At 32.8% G+C, this 23,481-nt stretch overlaps 1 protein-coding gene and 1 long non-coding RNA gene across 2 annotated transcripts in view; one reads left to right on the top strand and one right to left on the bottom strand.

Annotated features, from left to right (window-relative positions):
- Window positions 1-11,959, top strand: part of LOC142323634 (uncharacterized) — a 101,777-nt gene extending 89,818 nt beyond the window's left edge. The window contains exon 6 of the mRNA XM_075363563.1: window positions 11,784-11,959. Coding sequence (XP_075219678.1) covers window positions 11,784-11,789 — 6 coding nt within the window. The 3' untranslated portion in view covers window positions 11,790-11,959. The remainder of the gene's footprint in view (window positions 1-11,783) is intronic.
- Window positions 2,480-11,091, bottom strand: LOC142322897 (uncharacterized). Its single transcript, XR_012755957.1, has 3 exons — window positions 10,891-11,091; window positions 10,421-10,593; window positions 2,480-3,865 (listed from the first exon to the last, which is right to left on the bottom strand). It is a non-coding gene; the product is annotated as an uncharacterized LOC142322897 (long non-coding RNA).
- Window positions 11,960-23,481: the final 11,522 nt, after the last annotated feature.

The raw sequence follows: 23,481 nt of genomic DNA on the forward strand, positions 1-23,481 counted from the left end.
CAACAGCATCATTCACAATGAACCACAAACTTTCAATGAAGAAAATAAAAACATTTGCTTCGTCATAACTGTATGATGTCATCTGTACGCCGTGCAATATGTACTGTGGAGACCAGTAATAGAAGGAAGTTACCTCCCCTTAACAGCACAACATTCAACAACAGTCAAGCGATTTAAATCGCTAATAAAATTGGATGTTTTAGAAGTAAAAAAAGAAACGAACGAGCTAGTGGGCCTTGTAAGGGGCATTTTGCACCGTTAAACCGGCGTAATTTTACATGAATTATACCAATATGTATCTGCTTTAACAAAAATTCCCCAATTAAACGGATGCCCCGAATAACCGGTGGTCCTATTAACCGGAATCCACTGTATATCATACTCAATCTTTATATTCATTACAATCTGAATTGTATATAATTTAAGGGTCGTTAGTGCCGTTTTTAACTATGGGCACTTTCTATGTGAGAAGTATTGATTTCTGGAAAATATTTTCCAGAAATCAGATTGTATCACTGTGTTCATATTTTAAAAGGGGAGAGTCTACCTTTGATTCAGTAAAAAAAAATTGTAAAATTTTATTTTTAGTGATTTTTATTTTATGGAACGTGCTCTTTTTAACTGTGTAATAATTTTTTTCTCCTTTGATCACAAAAATTTAAATAAAATAAATTATAAGCCTGTTTCCATGGCAATATTTGTATTTTCTGCGTGTAAAATACGAAATTCAATAGCTTGTATCTCACGAATGAAAAATGATAGAAATATGAATATTTCGCCATATTAAACCTCATTTTTTATTCTGTTTACTTCACATTTCATCTAACAGGTTATCTCACTTTGAAGTTCATAGGAAATTGCTAAAACCATGCGATACAATCGGCAGGTGCTATAGTATATTGCGATCTTTAATCTCTGTTTTTCGAAAACTTTCATTTCTCTGTTTCGTTAAAACTAAAAAATCATAACTTTAGTTGTAATTGAGATAACTGCATGAATTCTTTTTTTAAATTGTATAAAAAATATTTGTCTAGATATATGTGTATGAACGTGATAATCCTCTTTTGTGTATAACTCGGAGAGGGGATTGAAATTAAAACGGGGAAGATTTTTTGTTTAAACAATTAAAAAATTTGTAACAAAAATTCTACAAGATGTATATTTTATGTATACAGAAAACACTAGACACTTTTTTCTCTTTATTTTTCGGGGTGTTTTTTCTAAGTTTTTATCTTTAGTAACAAATGAGATAAATTTATTCTTGTCGAGAGCTGTTTTTCTCCCAACCCTTATTTTAGGGGTTGTAGTGAATGTAATTATCTGAAAATTTAGAAAAGTACTTTTAACTGTAAGCTAAATAAACTGACCAAGAATAAACTTCCTATTCCTAGTTCTAAAGAAAATAACGTTTATGAGTAGTCTTCCCCCAATAAATATCGAAATGTTATTTAAAATAGTAAATATTGCAACATATAAGACAATGTAATTGTTAAGAATTATAAACTTCATAATTTTTAGTGAAATTAAAAAAAGAATATTTCATCTACTTGTACGAAAGAGCAGATATCAAAAAAATTAGTATTGTGCAACTAATTAGTTCTGCCAAATTATTATAGGGTAGCTTGTTTATTAAAAACTAGGCAAGTTTTTGTACATCAACTACCTATTTTTTTTTTATTTCTTCTTTTTTGAGATATATTAATAATAAAACTGTTGAAGCATTATGTCATAATTCAAAGATCCATTTAAAATCACAGATAAAATATCTACTCTTGTAGTTTGATTTTAATAAAGAAGAAATAAAACTGCAGAAACGAATTTAAACCGTCAGTTGAACAGTGAATTTTGCATGATTAAACAACGACTGCATTAAAACTGCGATTATTCACGTTTTTTCGATTGAACATATAGATTTAAAAAATTTTTTAAAATAACCATTCCTGATTAAAAGAAATTGAAAATAAAAACGTTGCTCCAAGATTAGTTATTCGGTAGTTAATGAAGCATATATTTTTTTAATTTTCTTTTCGTTACACTAAGGTTAAAAAGTTTTCAAAAGAGTAATTTTCAAACATTTTCTTAATCTTTTTTTGTATGATGAAAAATAAGTATAAAATCATAATCTACTTATTTCAGTTAGTTACTACTTAAAATATATTTTTTTTTATCGTTTATGAGTGAAAAATCTCTATTTTTTTTAACTATTCAATGTACTAAGTTATTTTTGTTTAAAAAAAAAAAAGAATGAAATATGATTTTACTGTCTGGTTTGGGTATTTCTTCTTACTGAACAAAATAATTAATTAATTAGACAATTTAGTTATTACTGTCAAGTTAAATTTTTCTTTTCTTGTTATAATAATTACTATTTCCATCAAGTGTAAACCAGGAATAAAAATCTTATCAGTAAAAATAAATTAATTAATCATAATAAAAATACTAATAATGTTTTTTAAGCAAAAATAAAACCGTACAGAAATAAATAGTTAGAATTATTAGATGATTCAAGGAGATATTGCATTCCTTGAGAACCATTAATTAAATAGTAGATTTATTTATTTAATTAAATAGTAGATTTTCTTTTAACGTAAAGATTGAATGAAGGCCTAAGTCGCAGAAAGCAGGGTATTTTTTTACTGTTATATTGAACCAACATGCCAACTTGTCGAACAGCTTAATGATTTACAAAACTAATTACACTAAATCTGTTAATTATTATTTTTATTAATAACAAAACTGCAAGATCTTAGCAGTATCTATTGAATGACCTTAGAGGTATAACATCTGATAATTTCAATTCCTTATTCCTTAAATTATCTTGTATTATAATTTTAACTTATTTTATATATTTAAAGTACATCGTACATTTTTCAATGATAAAACACAGGAATATAATTTTTTTTTAGCTAAATTATTTACATCTTATTACCTAGATTTTTAACAGTTATAATTGTTAACTATTCTGTTGCAGGAAATGGATGTAAAAATTATAACGTAATTAATTTTAATATTTTTCTGATTTTTTTTGCCGCTTTCAAAAAATTAGCAGATGGGAAAAAAAATATCTTGAACAGAAAAAGTCTACGTTACGATCCATCCCCAAATCAATGTTACTGAATGAACTTAATGCCGGTTAGTTTTCTCAGTAGAAATAAATTAATATGTAATTTGTAATATTTGTGACTTAAAAAAGAATCCGCGCTGATGTAAGTTTTTACTACAGCTTTCTTAGATTGAATAATGAAATCATTAAAAAAAAAGTGGACAAATGAAAAAACATATTTGGTTTACTTGGCATTTCTCCCGCCACCACCGCATTCGGTCGCCCTAAAGCATAAGACCGAATGTCTGAGCCACAAACGGCAAGTGAGCCTTAAACAGTTTAGCGACCAGTATCCTAAATAGCTCCTAGAGCTTACCAAACAGCACAAGCGGACTAAGCGCGGTGCCATACACCACCGGCTTACGTGTCCTTACGTGTCTTGTTATATATTTGCTAAAATGGGTAGGCGCACCTCGTCAACTACTAAAAATATATATGACATCCACAAATTAATGTTTTTTTCCTCTAGACAGCAATTAAAAATTGAAACAATATATTAATAATAACAATATGTTTTGCAATAAAAATTAAATCACTCCATTGTAAAAGTTAGTGTCTTCTGTTATGCTTCCCGCACTCTTTTTACGTATTATTTATGAATTGTAATTTTTTTCACAATTTTCTGAATTTAGAACCTACGATTATCCGACCGTAAGATTATCACTTTTTCACTAGGACACTACGAGTTTACAGTTAAGCAGGACAACCTCTTGCTTCTGCAGGCGTGTCATCCGTAACAACTCTTTATAGTGTACTGTTACACTGAAACAAACGAAACATCGCCTTAACTTCACAAAGAAATATATAATAGTAGAACATTAAAAAATGCAAACTTTCACTTACCATTTTGTAATTAGGTCATCCGATAGCAGACTTGCCATATGGAGGAAAATAACCGATAAAGTACTTTTAAAAGCTGTGCTACATACTTAAATTACAGATATAACATAATTTACCCGTAATTTAAACAAGTAGAACTAACCTAAATAATAGATCGAATAACGGAATATTATTATCAGGCATGTTAGTTTTTGTGAACAGAACGAGATATTGACATTGTGCACAAATAGACAATACCAGATCGCTATCTTATCTGTAAACCGTATAGGCCAACGAAGGTAACAATTTCACAAAATTACATTATTACGTCATTATTTAATCATGTAATATGATAATTTAAACGATATTACATCATAATTTTATATTAAAAAAAACAGGTTGTCTCGCATAACAAAGTATGCCCAAGTTTAACTATTCACTTCAGTCAGCTCAGCCATCTACAAATCATATCTGATGTTATTTATTACTAACACATGATTTGCAAAATCGCTTTAAGCTAAGCCTTTATGTATATTAAAGATTAAATCTTTTTACATTAGGATTTGAATGTGAAAATAATCTGGTTTAATATTTAAGGGCGTTTTATAAATAGTCGCTTGTCTCATAGGTTATTACAAATACCCTAAAAACTACTCGATAGCATATTTTTGCAGGGTTTCTGTTTTAAGAAAATTCGAACGTTCAGTAATTTTAACTGAGAGAATGGTCCTTATATTGTTTTATAAAAGCGTAGAAGATACTTTCTTAATAAATATATGAATGTATATATAGTCATGTAATGGGTGTTAGAATAGTCCTGGAATCGAGTAGATAAAATATGATGGAACTTAAGGTTTGACAATGGTTACAGATTGATTCAAGCAATAGTGTCATCGTTAATAAATAATTTTAAGTAGGCATTAAAATCTTCAGTTTTCATCCTGATTAAGTAGTACTTTTCTGATTAATAACAAATCACGTAAACCAAAATGATGAATACTTGTGAAAGTAGCCTACTTTTATATAAAAGTTAAACACGAATTATTTGTTATTGCGTAGTTAATTTCAATAGTAATAATCAACTATTCTTTAGAGCAGCATTTCTCAATCTGAGGGTCGCGATCCCACGGGGGTCGCGGTGATATGAAATGGGGGTCGCGAAATTAGCCTATAACTTTACACGTAACAGTGATAACATCATTTTATGAGAAAAAAATCGTTTATGATAAACATTTTACTTACATTTATAAGTACATGTAAAGAAATTAAATTGACACGGTTGCGTTTGTATTTCATTTAAAAGTTTCTCCATACGTGGATCTATGTATATTTATTTATTTGCTTCTCTCTTTTTCTCTCTGGGGTGTTAATATAAGATACTTTTACTCCTTACCGGTGTGTCAGCTAATCTTTTGGACATTTTTTTTACACCTCAAGCAGTTCTTATCGTTTCCGGTTAAAATGGTTCAGATTTTGTTGTAATTATTTGTTTTCCTTTCCTGGCATCATAGCTCTAGAGCAGGGTTTCTCAACCAGGGGGTCTCGGTAATACGAAAGGGGGAGTCGCAGTGTTAGCCTACAGCTTTACACATAAACAATAATGAAATCATTTTACGAGAAAAAAATTGTTTTTATAAACATTTAACTTACATTTACAAGTACTCATATAAATAAACTGAATTAATCAGACGGTTGCGTGTGTTTTCATCTAAAAGTTTCACCGTACGTGGATCTATGTTAGAAACACACAAAACCAAATTGTTTTCAAGTGATAAAAGACGATTCCTGTGTTTAGGTTTTAGCGTAAACATAGTTGAAAAACACTTTTAACAGATGTAAGACGCGGTAAAAGGGAGTAATATTTTCAATACTTCTTTGACTAAATTCCAATAACTACTTCTACGAGCAAGCCAAAGCGTATCTAAATCTTCAGATCTGAACTGTAGTTGTAACGATTTATCGGCAGATATTTCGATGAGCCGGTCGTGAATCTCAACGGAAACATAGCAGCTGCAATAAAGTTTTTACTAAATGAATTCAGTATCCATATCTTCGAGAAATCATTTTTATCTTCCGGGAAATACTCCGCCAATTGAATTTTAGATCACGAAAGTGCATCTTCATGCTATCCAAACTGTGGTGAATAATAGTGTCTTCTTCATCCAAATTTTTATCAATATAATCGGAAGCGAGTGGAAACATACCAAAATGTTTGCTGCGAAGGCGAATAATCCAGATATCAAGCTTCTTAATATAAGTGTGAACTTTGTCTATCATTAAAAAAAATATTTTTATCACGTCCTTGTAAATTCACATTCAAGTCGTTTAAATGCGAAAATACATTTGCTATGTAAGCCAACAACAACATATACTAATTATTCTGTAAAAAAAATTGCGAATGACATTTTATATTATTAATTCATCACGCAATACCAAAAACCGAGTTAACACTTTATCCCGCGATAACCCTGTAACTTCTGAATGGAAAAAAAGGGATTATTTTCTTTTCGTTCAATTCATCTCATAGTTTAGCATAGTCTATTCCGTAATAGTCGATTTTTAATAAAATTAACCATTTTTCCAGTTTTACAAAGAATCTGTTTGAGATTTTCCGGCATATTTCTTGTGGTAAGAGCGTGTTTGTGAAAAACCAGTGCGTCCATTCCGCCTTTGGTATAAGACGATCTTTTAATCTATTCATAAATCCACTGTTCTTTCCTGTTATCGCCTTTGCACCATCACTACATACTGCAATACATTTTGTGCAATCTATGTTATAGATTTTAGTAGCTTCATAAATGAATTAAAAGTTCATTATTTAAAAGATCGTTAGATGCAATCTTTTAATGTTACAAGAGATAAATATTAAAAACTCGACTGCCAAAAAAAACATTGTTGACAAACATTGCTCTTTAATATAGGATAATTAAAGAGCATGACAATTTTGTAAGTAGTATTTGTATATAGTTTTTTTTTTCAAATTTATTTAAATATATATGTATAGCTATGACACTCCCGGTAACATAAGCATTCCAAAGCGGGGTCGTACATATAAATCGGTTCCATCGTTGAGCTGGTATGATGGAACAAACATAAATACATACACCCTAAATAAATTACACTCCTTTTGGGGCAGTCGTGCAAATAATTGGGCAGTCGTTCTGAGTATATCAGTTAATTTTTGTTCCGGTTCCATCGTGATTTTGTATTATCTCAAATACTCCATTTGAGTTTTGAAAATGGAAGATTGGTTGCGAAGATATAACAACATTTCCGAATAACCGTGATTTATTAGATGGAGAGTGTACCTGATGCGTGCAAAAATTAGCCTTCGAACTACTAACAAATACCCTGTTTGAATTTTGAAAATCGGACGATTGTTTGCGTATATTATAAGAGCACGCCACTTTACCTCCAAAAATAGCGGGGTGTCATGGGCGCCCCGTTTTTTACCTGATGGAAATGATTGGTCTAGCCTCGTCAATGAGGTGCTCCCATCATGTCAACACTCTAGCCTCATACGCAGTTGCCACGGGAAGCCCATTATTATTATTAAACAGAAATTTCTTAAATTTATTTAATGTTATTTTACTTTATTTAACGTAAATTTAATTCTATTAGTTTTCTAATATTATTCATTTGGTTGATTCAGATCATTCAGTTCAAACCTAGCTCAGGCAGTGACAGAGGCTCAAAGTTCACAGTTCATTAAAGTTTGTACTTCAACCGGCAAATCCCAACTACTACTACTACTACTACTTCACACACACAAACACGCGCGCGCGCGAGGTTTGTTCAGAAAATAACTGAACTTAATTTTTTAAATCCTTATTATTAATTTTACAAATTGCTGGTCCTTGTCTCATTTAAGATACTTCCCTCCATTATTCACACACTTTTTCCAGCGGTGTTTCCACTTCGTGAAGCAGTTCTGGATAGCTTCATTTGAAATGGCCTTTAAAGTCCGTGACGAATTTGCTTTAAAGTCATCAATAGTGTCAAAACGGTATCCTTTCATTACTGATTTTAATTTCGGAAATAAGATAAAATCGCTAGGAGCCAGGTCTGGCGAGTAGGTAGGCTGAGGGAGGATAGTCATCTGACTTTAGGTACAAAACTGATGACTTGACAAAGCTGAGTGTTCGGGCGCATTGTCGTGCTGAAGGAACCACGAGTTGTCTCAAAAGAAATGTGGTTTATTTTTCAGGATTTTTTTACGTAACCGTTGTGAAACGCCTTGATAGTACGCACGGTTCACTGTTTCAACTTGCGGCAAGAATTCTAAATGCACAATCCCATTAAAATTGAAAAATTAAAACGGAGTGCATCACTTTGATATTGGATCGATACTGTCGTGCTTTCTTGGGGCGTGGAGATTTTTTGCCGATCCATTGTGATGATTGAATTTTGTGTTAATGTAGTAGCCGTAAACCCAGCTTTCGTCTCCCGTTATGATCCTTCACATGAATGTTTCATCGTCACCGGCTTGTTCAAGAAGATCCCGACAAACGTCCACTCGATGTTCTTTCTGCTGTTCGCTCATCAAACGAGAAACAAACTTTGCTGCAACTCGATGCATGTTCAATTTTTCAGTAAGAATGTCATGGCACGATGCAATCGAAATACTAACTCTTCTCCAAGTTCTCTGACAGTTAATCGCCGATTTGCCAGATCGTTGATTTTCTGAACGCAGGTGTCATCAGTTGAAGTCGAAGGAGTTTCTGATCGAGGGTCATCTTCAACTGACTGACTACTTTTAAGTCGTGAAAACCATTCGTAACGTTGCGTACGACCCAGAAAATCATTTCCGTAAGCTTGTTTCAAAAGTTGAAACGTTTCTGTGAAGGTGTTTCCCTGTTTCACGTAAATTTTACATTGCCTCGTTGCTTCCGAAAATCACTACACTAACACTTAAACAGTTGCACTCAAATAACAATAACACTAAAACTAAACGAGATATCAACAATACAAGAACATGTGTTTACAGAGATCATTCGGAATACAATGCTGCCAACCGTACGTCACTAAATATCTTTGTGGTAGTGTTACTATATAGCCTATGGCACCAAGGGATTCCAACGTGGGATCAGCGCTGGCTCGATTTAATGTCGGGGTTTCATCTAAATCATTGAGCCGTTGAGCTGCTACAGTGGAACAAACGTAGATACATACACGCTAAATACATTATACTCCTTTTTGGGCAGTTGCGTAAAAATACCAAAAAGGCATTGTCTGTCGCATGACCATGTATTATTGATTAGCAAAACAAAATATTTCCTTTAATTGATCTGTCACTATCGCATTGATACCTCACAATACATAAGAGCTGAAAAATGTTTGCCACATCTTTTGATCCATCAAACTGAATATTAAAAAACTCACTTGAACTCACTTTCTGAATTATCTGATGGCGAACATCAACAGCCATGCCATTGATTCGCCTTGTTACTGTGTTGTTAGAGAGAGGAATTTCTGTTCAACCATTTTTTTGACAATATCGATTTACTGCAGATATTAACGGTAGCTATGTATAATTCTTTACTTTTGCCCAAATTAATTCGATCGGGTTTAATACCCCACTCGAATATTGGGATATTCTCAATATCCCAATAGATATTATAGGTAATCCTATCATTACTCATCCAGAGTGATGATAGGGTGGCAATCTCACCACACTGTGTCCGTATTTTCCAAGTATACTATCCAGAGTAAACTCTTTGAATTCGTGGATTGTTCAATTTTACGAGCCGATATAATCCAGAATTAAACAAAGTCGCATTACCGGGAACGTTTCGTTTTTGTAATCAGTCCAATAAAACGGCCTTTTTAAAATTAGAATTTGGAGTCGGGAACATTTTTTCTATTATTATTATAAGACGCATTATCAATTACTAAAACTGAACTGGAAGAAAAATTAAATCTGGTTCTGGAAGATTTGGTATCAATTGATTTTCCACTCATTTTTCGTAATTTTCGGTGTTCATTTCGTCTTATAATTCCCCGACTTGGCACCCGATGTAAATATTAAAAGCACATTAGGAATACCACCAGTCTCATTGCCTGGGTGAACGATTATTAGTCTCTTCCCTTTATTAATATTTTTTTATAGCCGTTGTAGGAACCATCAGTTCAGGTTTTGCTTTGCACGGTGTGGAATGAATGTGTACGATTTATCAGAAAAAACAATCGACCTTCCTTCCTCTCTGTACTCACATATTTTTTTTAAATAGATGGTACGTTTAATGCGTATATCATTTATTTTTTTATTAAAAGTTGTCTGTTGTCAATTATCTTTTTCTATTTAAAACCTATATTCAACAAAAGTTTTCAACAACTGAAAAATATTTCAAATAGTTTTGAAAAATGCTGTTAAAACGCAGTATTAAAAAGTACCGTTTAAAACCGTAGTATTAAAAAATACTGTGAAAACATAATATTGGAAAATACTGTTAAAAATATAGTAATGAAAAATATTGTTTTATGTAAGAAATAAAATACCGTTAATTCACATCAAGAGTTGCTTCTTCAACCTTAGTGCATTAAACACTAACCGCAATCAGCTGCACTTCAAGGTGATTGTCTCCCCACCAGTGGCGGCTCGAGGTTAAACTTAGTGGGTGCTGCTCCAGAAATTTTTTTCTGGGCCTTTTCAAGGCCATGGTTATAGTTTTCTGTAAAATAAAAGAACCGAAAAAAGTTAATCAAATAGAATAGCTGGAAGCAGGATAATAATCTAATTCTACACTATATCACATTCACAAATATGGTACAGGGTTTTTAAGCACAATGTGCTTAATATTCGGTTTAACCGAATAAATAATAAAATGTCAATACAGATAATATTTTTTAGTATTATTACATAATAACTTTAAAAAAATGTCCGCTTAAAAACATTATAGTCCAACGGTACTTAATTTAAATTTCTATGTACACAGAAAAAAAATACATAATTACTTTTTACTAATTACCTTCTCTTTCGTCCTTCCAGCTTGTTTTTGTAGAGATTTGGCAATCAAAGAGCCCTTACTTCCCGCCATCTTCTGATTAATACTGAAAAAACAACTAAACCGCTTTCATATTCCTTCCACCGACTAAACTAGAAAAGGGAACGAACAAGGAACTTTCCATACACACGCGGAGTAAAACAAACTACTTTCCACCAGCACGCCAGGCTCGGCACTGCGGGAACAACAGTCCTCTCTCTCCCTCGCGTGGAGCTTTCTATGTGCGCATGCGCACAACAGCCAAACACCACGCCGCGGAACTGTAAAGCGCGCATTTCCATACAAAGATTTTTGTATCTTTTTCATAAACTGAGGGATGGCTACTGACGTTAAGCATAATGATTATACATTGTACAAGTATAAACAAAAAAAGAACTCATATTAAATGTTATCGATAATATCAAGTGGAAATAGGGGTGCTGCATTTCCATAGTGCCTATACGCGAGTCACCTCTTCTACCCATTACACAGTACACTCCCACTACTTTACTCTTCTCTCGCCAGACGAACGTGTGCGCACCCATTTTCTACGCGAGGTTAACTTTTTAAAATTTTACTACTTCGTAGTTGATTACGCAAGTGTTTATTTTCCCACCGTTTGAGCACATTAGTGTTAAAATAGTGAACAAAGTACTGAGTACTTGAAATGCGTTATGAAGTGTTCGTTAATATTTGAGTTTTTTTATTTCATTATTTGTTCACATTAATTTACGATATATTTAATACCTGCAAATCAAGAATGATTTATAATTTATACAAACACAACTTAAACATTTAGAGCAATTCTATATATATATATATATATATATATATATTTATTTATTTATTTATTTATTTATTTATTTGTTTTGTTCAAGGTGTAAGGGCGGGTAAAGTCGACTGCCATTAGTCAATGTATCTTAAGTAGCCTTCCCCCTCGCAAAAAATAGCAGTAGCTGCACTTAATACTTGATCGACTTTAATAATAATGAAAGATGTATTGTACAATTCATTCGGTAACAGTTTACTTTTAACTATTTTAAGACTTTGTAGACATGCCAAAAAAAATCAGTTCATTTTATCTATATTTACGTTTCTTGTTTTTAATTAATACATATTTTCGTGTTGAATTAAACAAGAACTAAGATGTGAAAAGAAAATGGCTTAGCATACTAAGAAGTTTTGTTTTGTTTTATAACACCTGTCAAACTGAATTAAGAAATCCTTCCTTATATTATAATATTATTCTGTTAAAACTAATCATTCTTAGAAACAATTAATTTCTCTTTTATTACTACCTACTATTATTTTGTGTGTGTTATTTCTGTGTTGTACGAGTTTTTATCTAATATTAAGATTTCTTTACGGCGAGTCATCAGTGACTAAACAAAATATTAAGTTGTTACATAATACCGACAATTATATTTGAAATTATGATGATGTCAGACCGATAAAGTAGTAAGAAATATAAATTTAAAATAAATCTATTCTCAAGCAGAGAAAAAAATGGTAATTTTTAAAAAACGACGAAATATAATTTATTATTTTACACGTGCGAACTCGGCCAACAATAATTAATTTGAAAGGAATAAATTTTATCCAGAAATAAAATCATACGTTACTATAAAAAAAATAATTAGCTAGCGGGCATGAAAATCAGTTAGGTGGGATCCGAACAAAGATTTTCCGGTTCTCCAACTATCTGAACTACTTACTTCCGCATTAGACAGTTTAAAAAAAAAATACAGTATTTCACAAACCTAAAATACTATTAAAATAAATCTTTTCTTAAAGAGGAATGCATTTTTATTGGTCTTTTTTATATTGAGTTTTATAATTATTCTGTAATTTGTATAGTACTTTGAGGTCTGAAATATCTTATTAATTTTACTGAAATAAATTTAAAAAAATATATATTTTCGTGTTTTTATGAAGTGTGATTCCCGTTAAACATTAGAATCATACTTCCAGTACGTATGATACCTTTTTTAATTTTTCAATTATCTGGATTCGGCCGGGAAAAGGTCAAATCGGATTCTCGGTGTTCCACTGTACTTGTATATTTTTACCACTGGAAATTAACAATATTTTTACCACGAGCAGACTACCCTGTCACATAGTAAATAATTATCTTTCGTCTTCAAGTATTTTGAACGATTTTCTGGTTTCATTAATTTAATTTATCTGTCGAAATTGATAAATGACGTGTTTTAATTGCTGTAGTAGAACTGCTGCGACTATTGAAGATAGAAATATCTTTTTTTAAATGACTGTTATCGCTGAAATAATTGAAACAACCTGAAATTCGTCAAGGGTAAATATAAAACTTAAAATTTTTACATGTTAAAGACGTATTTCATCTAATTGTTTTGTCGGAGACCACTACTAAATTAGTGCTATATAAACAAAGTTATAAACTTTATTATTATAATAAAAAATAATTATAAACTAAATTATAGATTTCAAAAACTAAGTGTAGTACAAACGCTTGTTATTTTAATTTTAACTTTGTTAAACATTAAAAATGAAATCGCGGAAAGACCCACAACTTGTATTTGTTGAATCAAAAATAGTGATAAAATTATAACCTGGTAAATTAGTTCGTTATGAAGTAAAATGTTTATTTCAACATTTTTTTTTTGTACTGTATAAGTTAATCTTCAAATTTCAAGAGTGAAATTTGATATTTTATATGATTTTAAGGAGTGTTCCTTCATTTTAGAAAGCCCTGAGTTAATTAAACAGATCACATTTTACCGCCGATCTCCTTCTTTATTTATTTCTTGTAGTTCTTGTTGAATGTTCTGTAGTAAAAAGTAAAAATATAAACGGAATAAGTTGTAAATTCTAATGGAATATATACTTTCTGTAAATGGACACTTATTTTTATTGTTTTCAACCGATTAAAAATTGTAAGAGAAAAAATGTTGGTCACATCCACCTACAAATCGTGCTCGATGTAACTTAACAATGATCTATATTAGCTTTATCGATAAAAATAATTTAATTAACTCCACTTTCTCTAAAGTTTAGTCAAACTAGTGTATCTTTACACTTGTGTTCAGTTTCCATAATGATTTTAGTTTCCAGTTAACTAGTTAAAGCTATTAAATATTAGTTACTAAGATTAACCAATTAAAGTCAATAAATTAATATAGAGTTAATGCAATTTAAAATTATGATGGAAGATAGGTTAAGAAGAAAAAAAGCAAAAAAATTAATCAAGACGAAATTAATTTACTACTTGATTTAATTAAAAAAGAGAAAAACATAATCGAAAGTAGAAAAACGGATTTTATTATAACAAAAGATGAGGAGGTAGCAGAAGAATAGATAAAGAGTATCAGAAGTAGCAGATAAAGAAGTGGAAAGAAATATTAGAAAAATTTATCATGGAGAGCGGTAGCGATTCAGAAAGTGTAAATATGAGAAGTCAAATAAGAAAAAAAATTGGCGATGGAAAAACTATGTAATGGACACCGTAGGTGGATCCAGTAAATCTAGCCAAGCCAACAAAAGTGATTCAGATATAAAGAAGTAATAGACGAAACACGATTTGAATTCATGCAATCTGATTTTTTTTACAGATTCTTTAATTCACTAAAATATAATCAAGATGGATTAGAAATGAAAATGCAATGATAGTAGTTGCTTCTAATTTGCGTAACGGTTATATAAATGGGGGGTAAATTTTTTAGATGGCATATCCTTTCATGCTGACGTAAATATTTTGAAAAGTGAAAACAATATTTTATTGATTCTATTACTAATAAACATATTTCTAATATGAACGATAATGATACTTAGCAAATTGTTCCTCATGAAAATGATCATGCCAATAATGTAAATGACTAACTTCACTGTAAGACGCTTGAAAAATAATAAATCATCTGTGCTGCGTAATAACAGAAAAATAAACGGGAGTGAATTAGATGTTCAGTTTTAGGAAAAAAACTGCAAGGAGTTGCAAAAGAAAAAGAAGAGCTTGGGTTACAGAAAATAGTGTTTCAAGAAGCAGAGTCAATTATTATTCATGTGCAAGAATAAAAACATGTTTTGGAAGTGAAGATTAGAATTATAAACAGAATATAAAGAAATGTAGTTAGGGAAAATTAAAGCTGTAAGATTAAAAAAAAACTTTTTTATTAAAAAAAAACTAACTAGTTAGTTTTTTAAACTAACTTTTTTTATTAAAGTTTAATAAAATGTTTCATTTTTATTATTCGTTTAAATTTTTGTTTAATTTAATTGTCATTCATCTTTATTTCTTCCATTTTAATACAATATCGGTAATGTCTTTATTATTGTGTAAAATTAACCATTCATTGCTTTTTTATTAGTTTTGTTTAAACTACGAAAATACTCATAAATTATTTGGTCACGTCTGAGAGTTCTTTCTGGTCATGTCGGTATCTTCTTGGTGAATATTATTTGTTGCATTAATTGCAGTTAGCTTTTTGTCTGTAATTAGCGGCAAATCGTCGCTCCTGCACTGGCAATTTTATGAAATTCTGTATTTTCTACGATTATGCTCTCAACTTTATCAAAATTTAGCCTTATTTTTGTAGCTAAAGCTTTTAATCTCCGATCGCACACGCCAGAGCTTCTTTCAACATAAGGAATTTTGAAAAGTTTCACTTCTATTGAAAAGAGCACACACTATTCTGATGGTTTTATCAGAGATTTAATTACAGAATAACCATTATGTTCTAATAGAACAGATGTTCCGCTTGTTTACCAGCCTCAAATTCTTCTTGATTTTTAATGGATTAAAATTTCGTGAGTCCAGCCCGGTCTGCGGGCTGCAATATGCTTGTCGTATTAATAAATTTGAATCGCTCACAGTCTTTACATTTAATGGGAAGATTACCTTTTTTTTTTTCTCTACTCCCCTGGGCCGGACCGACTTGATGGTATTACGCCACCCAGGGGAGTGTCCGTTACTCTAATAGGCCCTCCCCGCCTACCGGCATGGCAGGTCAGGCCTACCGGTGGCTCTTTTGAGATTTTTATTCTCTATTATGTCCTCTATGGAACCACATCATACCTACAAGTCGTGATGTGATCCCCGGAACTTTCATAATACTCTCTTGTCCCTACAGCACACCCAAGGAGTTCTCAGCGGATCATTGAAACCAGCACACCTAAGCATGCTGGCTCTCACCGCTGAGGCTATCCACCCAACCTAATATACTAGAAACCCATACTTCTTTCACCTTCATTCTTCTGTTTTAGTACTGTCTTTATATAATCAGCGACCTTCCTCCAGTTCTCCTTACTGCTGAGCATGAAATCCATGGTTTCCTTCGGCGTTTTTCCATGAATACCCGCGTCGTGTCTTAGTCTTATCCATTTATTACATACATAAAAACGTATGCTCAGAATCATCGTCCTGTTTGCAGTACATGCACGTCGGTTCATTCCTTCTTCCCACCTTATAGAGATAACCATTGAAACACCCATGTCCCGTCAGGAACTGGGTGATCCAATAGTCAGTTTCTCCATGCCGCCTGTTTATCCATCCTGCTAATTCTGGAATTAAGGTTCTTGTCCATCCAGCCACTCCAGCCTCCGCCCATCTCACCTGCCAGATTCTATGTATGTTTTCCCTGACTTCATTTTCAGCTCTCCCTAAAAACCTGTCAGTTCTATATCTGGCGATAAGGTCAATCGGTAACATTCCCGAGAGTACACAGAGGGTCTCGTAAGAAACAGTTCTATAGGCAGATACTACTCCCAGTAGTATCCCCCTGTGTGCTCTCTTCAACCTGTCTCTATTTCTGCTAATAGTGAGAGCATAACTCCATGCCGGCACGGCATACACCATTGTTGACACTACGGTTGTCGCTAAAACTCTTCTTTTTGATGCCCGAGGAGCGCTCTGCTTTGACAAAATTATATTTAGGCATTTAGTCAGTTTCTCCGCACTCTGACAGACACTTAGTACCTGCTCAGTAAATCTGCAGTTTTTCTGTAAGATGACTCCAAGATATTTTAATACTGTTACTTCCTCAATATTATAGTCTCCAATTCGTATATCTACTGGCTGCAATACACGTTTTCCAGTGAGTTTAATGTATTTACATTTTTCAATCGAAAGCTGCAATCCCCTATCAATGAGCCATCTACCAACTGTCTCTAATGCAGCGTTTGCCTTGTTTCTAACTTCATCGATCGTTCTGGCCTGCACAAGGATTGCCAGATCATCTGCGTATGCTATAATTTGTACACCCTCAGGAAATGTTAGCCGAAGTACACCATCAAAGGCAATGACCCATAAAAGTGGTCCAAGGACTGAGCCTTGCGGTACTCCGGCGCTCATACTAAAGGATATCTCTTGGCTCTTGCGCCTTGACTTTACAGCTGCAACTTTTGAGGTATTCCTCTACTTGCCTTCTCAAGTACGGGCTAATTCCCTTTTCAACCATGGCCGCATTAATATGTTTCCATGGAATCGACCCGAAAGCATTCTTCACGTCTAAAGAGACAAGCAAAGGAATGTTTCTTGTCCGCCAAGTACCTCTTCTAGTTTCGTTAGCCCAACTAATCACCTTACTAATTGCCTGAACTGTTGACCTGCCTTTCCAAAAACCAAACTGATTAGCACTTATTTTCGCACCATCTTCCACCTCCTGCACTATGCGGCCAGCCAACATTTTTTCAACCACTTTTCCCATCGTGTTGAGGAGGCTCAACGGTCTATATGTCAATTGTCCTGTATCATTTGTGCCTTTTGCCTCCTTTTGCCTCCTTTGCCTCCTTCCAACACTCCGGGAAAGTCTTGTGAATCAGGCCGTAGCTGGCCACCTCGAGTATCTCCCAAGATGCTTTCTTGATGAGATTCTTAATTAATGCAGCTGGTATTTGGTCCGGTCCGGGGCTATTCTTAGTCGCAAGCATGCTGCCAGCACATTGCAACTCGCATAAGGCAAATCTTCTGCTATCGCATTCAGTGGGGTTGCGCTCCTCAACAGTTATATGCGGGAAAAGACTAGATACTTGTGTTTCAGCCCAATCCTTGGAGAGTATCGGAAGCCTTCTGCCAAACCTCTTTGTAACAATTTTAAAAGCCATGCCCCATGGGTCACTGTCTAGTTCAGCACACAACCTCGATCAGTGTATTCTCTTCTCTTTCTTTATAGCTTTATTGAGAGCTCTTCTAGCCTCTTTATAGTTGCTAACTGCCTCCTGATATTTCGAGTCACCCGCGGGTCTGAGCCTTTGCATTACACGTCTCCTGGTTTGTAGCGTCTGTCTAAGGAGCGCTATTTCACCTGTCCACCAATAGACCGTGTGTTTCCTGAGGCCATTGCGCGATTCTCTATCCATCTCTTGCATAACAATATTGGTCAAAGTATCTGGCGTAAGATGTTCAGCCGCCTCTAGTCTTGTAGCCACTCTATTGGTAATTACTTCTATTTGGTACGCCGAAAATCTAATCAACGAGGGTTGTTCAGTCGTCTTAAAACTGACATCATTCAATGATATCATCGTGGCATAATGGTCGCTAGCTATATCATGCGGTATCCCCTCCCAATACCACTGCTGACTCCTCCATCTATTGTCAAGTATGGTGAGGTCCAGGATAGAGGTATGTCCCCTGGCCTCGAATGTAGGCGTCTCATCATTAACGCAATGGCAGCCAACGGTCTCCATCAAGCCTGTTAATAATTTACCTCTCTTATTCGTAGATCGACCGCCAGCCGCCACCAGCCTACTGTTGAAATCTCCTACCATGATGATCTTCTTATCCGTGTTACTAATTAGCTCTTGTATCGTATCAAGGGTGCTAGTGAATTCACTAAGTGCCACATTGGGAGATATATATATATACGCCAATTATCAATGTTTTGGACGTTTCTAGCGCCACTGTGCCTTTGCTTCTAAAATTTAATCTACTTGCCACTCTATTACTGACATCTTTAATCACTACGTCACCCTCAGTGTCTGCATACCAACCAGACCTAGCTGCCTCATAAATATTTGGCTCGGTAATAACCAATATGTCAACTTTTACCTTGCGGTTCCTAAATGTTTCGACCTCATCTCTACCAGATGATAGTATTTTTATGTGAGTGAAATCAAAGCCACCAATACGATTCGGAAAGCGAGCCTTTAGATAAAAATCATGTTTTTACAAACAGTTGCTACTTCCAAAGTTAGCAATTTTTTTAGTGTTTAAAGAGATGTACAATCGCTCTATTAACTTTTTTTTACTTCTTTACTTGCGATAGAAACATGTATATCACAGCAGTCTGCAATATTTATCAGAAAGGTTTCCAGAAGTATTAATATCTTAGAGTTACAAGAAAGATAATATCTGGTAAAAGAGCACGATTTTATTGCCGTCTTAATTTTGATATCATTTATTTGATGTATTTTATGCTTCCTAAATCAGTCGAAAAATTAACTTTCATTCTATATCTGAAAATGATAAATTCTACTTCTAATAGTCCTTGGCATCCTAATGATAACATCAAATTTATCATCCTCAGTTTCAAAAACTATTTCAACGAATTCTTCCATAAATTAAGAAATTGCTCACGAAGAAAGAAATTACTACTTCACTAATTACTCACTTAATATATAGTTGCTCTTTTTTAAAAAAAAGTCTACGAGAACAAATAATTACGAAAAAAAATCACACAAATCATGTATGCAAAACAACAGGTTCAGAAAATTACATTATGTTCTTTAGGATTAACCTAAACCTGAGTTCAAATCGGCATCAGCAAGAGTTTAACTTAATGAAGTTAAAACCATAATTCATTTTGGAGAAAATGTTTAAGCTAATTTTAAACTGGTTTAAACCAGTTCGATTTTTATGTGTAGTTTAATCTGAGATGGAGAAAGCGGCTTAACCTATTAAAAATGTTATAATGCTAATAGTTTCTTCTGGGAGATAAAAGGAAACCGCGCAGGAGTAGTCACTCAATTTCTAAATGGAAAGAGGGAATTATTTTAATTACGCCGCTTGGGGTGTACCTCTAGTCTAAAGGTATCCGGAGGGTAGTATCGAATCAATTAGCTGTTTATTTTAGAACATTGTCAAACCTCTGCACTTTGTGGGCAGTTTCTGTGAAAATTCAAGCGACACAATATTTATTAAAAAATAATCCGTATTTTTCCCACGCAAGAATTTTAAAACTATAAAAAAATTCTTTGGAAATCTTTTAAAATAATGATTATAACAATAATTAAAATTAACTTTTAATCGACATATTTACAGGACTAGAATATAATTTTATAGTTAATTAAATTGGTGGTTTATTTTCCTATCGTTAGAGTGCGCTAGTATTAAAATGTTAAACGAAGTACGGGTTTCTCAAGATGAAAATTGGTTCAAATTTAAACAACCTTTAAATAAATGTTGTACATAACATTTATTTAAGGTAAATATGAACATTAGAAAAATCATATGTATATTCTAAGGAGAGACTTTTTAAATACCTTCTGTATAAATGATTCATCATAAAATATTTAAGAAACCACTCATTTCGAACTTTTCTATTACTGATTTTTATCGAATGAATATAGTATACCCTAATGGTATACTATGAAAAATAGATATAATATTAATATTTTCTGATTCAATAACAGTCGTATATTTAAAAAATCCCAATTTCTCAAGGGAATATCAGTTTCTTCTTCCTTAGATCTCTGAAGTACATATTTATGTAGGTGCGTATATAGGTAATTTTCTGGTGATGCTGTTTTTGTAGAAATTTTTCCTTGGAAAATTAGAATTTTTTATTGAGTTAAGATTATTTTTCGGGTCTTTTCTATTTTGCACCCCGCACTCTTTTTTTACGTATTTTTTTAAGAATTGATGTTTTTTCCACATATTCGTTGAGTCTGGAACCTACGACCATCCGAATACAATATTAGCACTTTTCTAATCGAACACTGCGAGTTCACCGTTAAACTTTCAGAACAACTTTCTATTTCATACAGTCGTGTCACCCATAACAGTGTCATTCAACAACGGTTTATAGCGCGCTGTTTATATCGCGACTATCGAAACATCACCTTAACTTCACAAAGAAACATACAATAGTAGAATATTAACAATATGCAAACTTTCATTTACCGCATTGTAATTAGGTCATCCGATAGCAGACTTGTACGGAGGAAAGTAACCGATAAAGTACTTTTAAAAATTATACTATACACTTACTTCACACATTAACATATACACGCTTAACTAATTAAAACCAACCTAAACAAGACTTCGAATAACTGAACGTTATTAAGTAGGTATATTAATTTTTGTGAACAGAACAATTAGATATTTACATTACGCACAGACATAATGAATCCGTAAGCCAAACAGACCAACTCAGGTAAATTTTGCAGACTCATTTATCTAGGACACTATTTAAGCATTTAATATGATGATTTAAAAGCTAACAATTTCATATAAATCTGCGAGAAATAATAAGAACCAGGGTGCGAGGCGCGTAACAGAAATGATTATTTTTTCGTTCGCTGTATTCACCTTCTAAAAAATGCAAGTATGAAATGCCTTAGGACGATTATTTAGAAGGTATTTAAAATAATTATGTATAATAAATATTATTTCTTTTGACTGACCTGAATTGTCAGATTTTGCATGTATCGTTGATACAATGCGATGTAAACTGCACGACAAAACACTCGAAGTGGCGTAACATTATTATTTTAATCGTGTTCTCTGATGATTCATTTATATCAACTTGCAACTAAAATGAGATTATTCAACAGATATCAAATAGTCTATAAAATATAATTTTACTGTAGATTTATTCGTAAATAAAACAACCGTACTGGTTGTTACAATGATTAATCGTAACACTTGTATTCTGTTAAGACTAATAAGCAGTCGTGACAGTAATACGCCTTTTGTTACTCATTAAAATATTTTAAGCTGCAAAATGTTATGTCGATTTTAAAATGTTGAACTATACTAAACGTAACTTTTCTGATAATACGTACAGTAGGGTTTAGTAAAATATAATTATTTGATTTAATCATATATTACTCGACCAAAAATAAGAAGAATTAGAAAAAAGTAAAATCAACTGTGGAGACACATCGACGTAATTACGTGTACAATGAAGCTTCATACAATCTTTTAATATTGGAAGTGAGATCAGTTCGTCGTTGCGTGGATTTTGAATTGAAAAAGTAATTTGTGACATACTTTGTAAACATGATGTTTCTGTAGTAGGGGAATAACGAAACCAGTCGGGACAACAATAATTGTGCAATAGTAGGGATGAAGAACTGCATTCACCATCCGAAAGTTTATAATACATGTAGCCTACAATAGCTTGATAACCGTATTAGTTTTTCTTATGTATTGGTTTTCTTCAATAAATTTTCCTGAATGTATTTTTTCATTGTAATTTATATCTGTTCTTTATTAACGTCTTTTGTGTATATCCTTCTTATTTCTGGTATTACTTTTCCCATTGAATAATTAGATTTAGAGAAAAATATTTCTTTTTCTTTTTTCCTGTTACAAAAAGAAAAAAAATTATTTTAGTTATTCCATGAAATGCAAAAGAAAAATTTTAGATAATGTTAGGAATAAACTGAAGTCGATATTAAAAAATTACTTGTTATGGGTAGATAGAATGAAAACCTACTGAGGATTTAAAATCTACTAAGATGAGAATAATAACGTTAAAAACTATTTACAATTTTACCGGGAATTGCTCATTATTTCAATAAATAAATCAATAATCTTTGTGCTCGAAATAAGTAATCTTAAACAATTTATTAGCCTTAAATAATCTTAAACAATCGTTAACCTCGGCATCATTATTACGTACAAGGTATACTCTTGTTTAAAATTCATTACTTTATCTTGGGATTACTTAAAAAATTCAAAACGAGTTCACACCGCTTAAAAATGGGCTATAAAGTACCTGTTTTGGGGACGGTAAATCTGATTCATGTAAACAAATTTTTAGTAAATTAAAATGTTTAATTTCGAATATGTGTGCGCACGCGCGCGTGTAATAAAACAAATAATTTTATTCTGACGAAACTCACTGGACGAACCGATTTTAATTCTAACTACACTACCCTGATTACGACAAAAATTATTTTTGTATTTATCATTCGAGAAGGATTTTACAAAAAATATATGTAAAGAGGGTCCAAAAAATTTTACTCACTGTTTGCTAGTCCATATCTCGTGACAAATTTGACTTGACGTGACAATTTTTGGCAATGAGAGAGAGAGTGTTATGGTATGTGTTCAAAATGACAACCAGCAGCTTCTATATAACTCCCATGGCGCTGAACTACGGCTCTTAATGTATTTGGCGTATTGGCAGCACATGATTACGATTTTTTTACGTAGCTCGTCGATTGCTGCTGGTTTTTGTCGGTACACGTCATTCTTGACGGGTCCCCAGAGGTAGAGGTTCAGAAGAGAAGTTTACCGTTACGTTTGAATTGCATCATCAGTTCACACAAACCTCCCTGCAAATTTCTCATCCTCGCCAACCATGTGCTGAAACCATTCGTAGTACTCCATCCTTTGATCTGGGTCGTCCTCATTCATCGCGTGTGGCAGTCTTGGAA

Source organism: Lycorma delicatula, chromosome 4, assembly GCF_047948215.1.
Source record: "Lycorma delicatula isolate Av1 chromosome 4, ASM4794821v1, whole genome shotgun sequence".
NCBI classification, from domain to species: domain Eukaryota; kingdom Metazoa; phylum Arthropoda; class Insecta; order Hemiptera; family Fulgoridae; genus Lycorma; species Lycorma delicatula.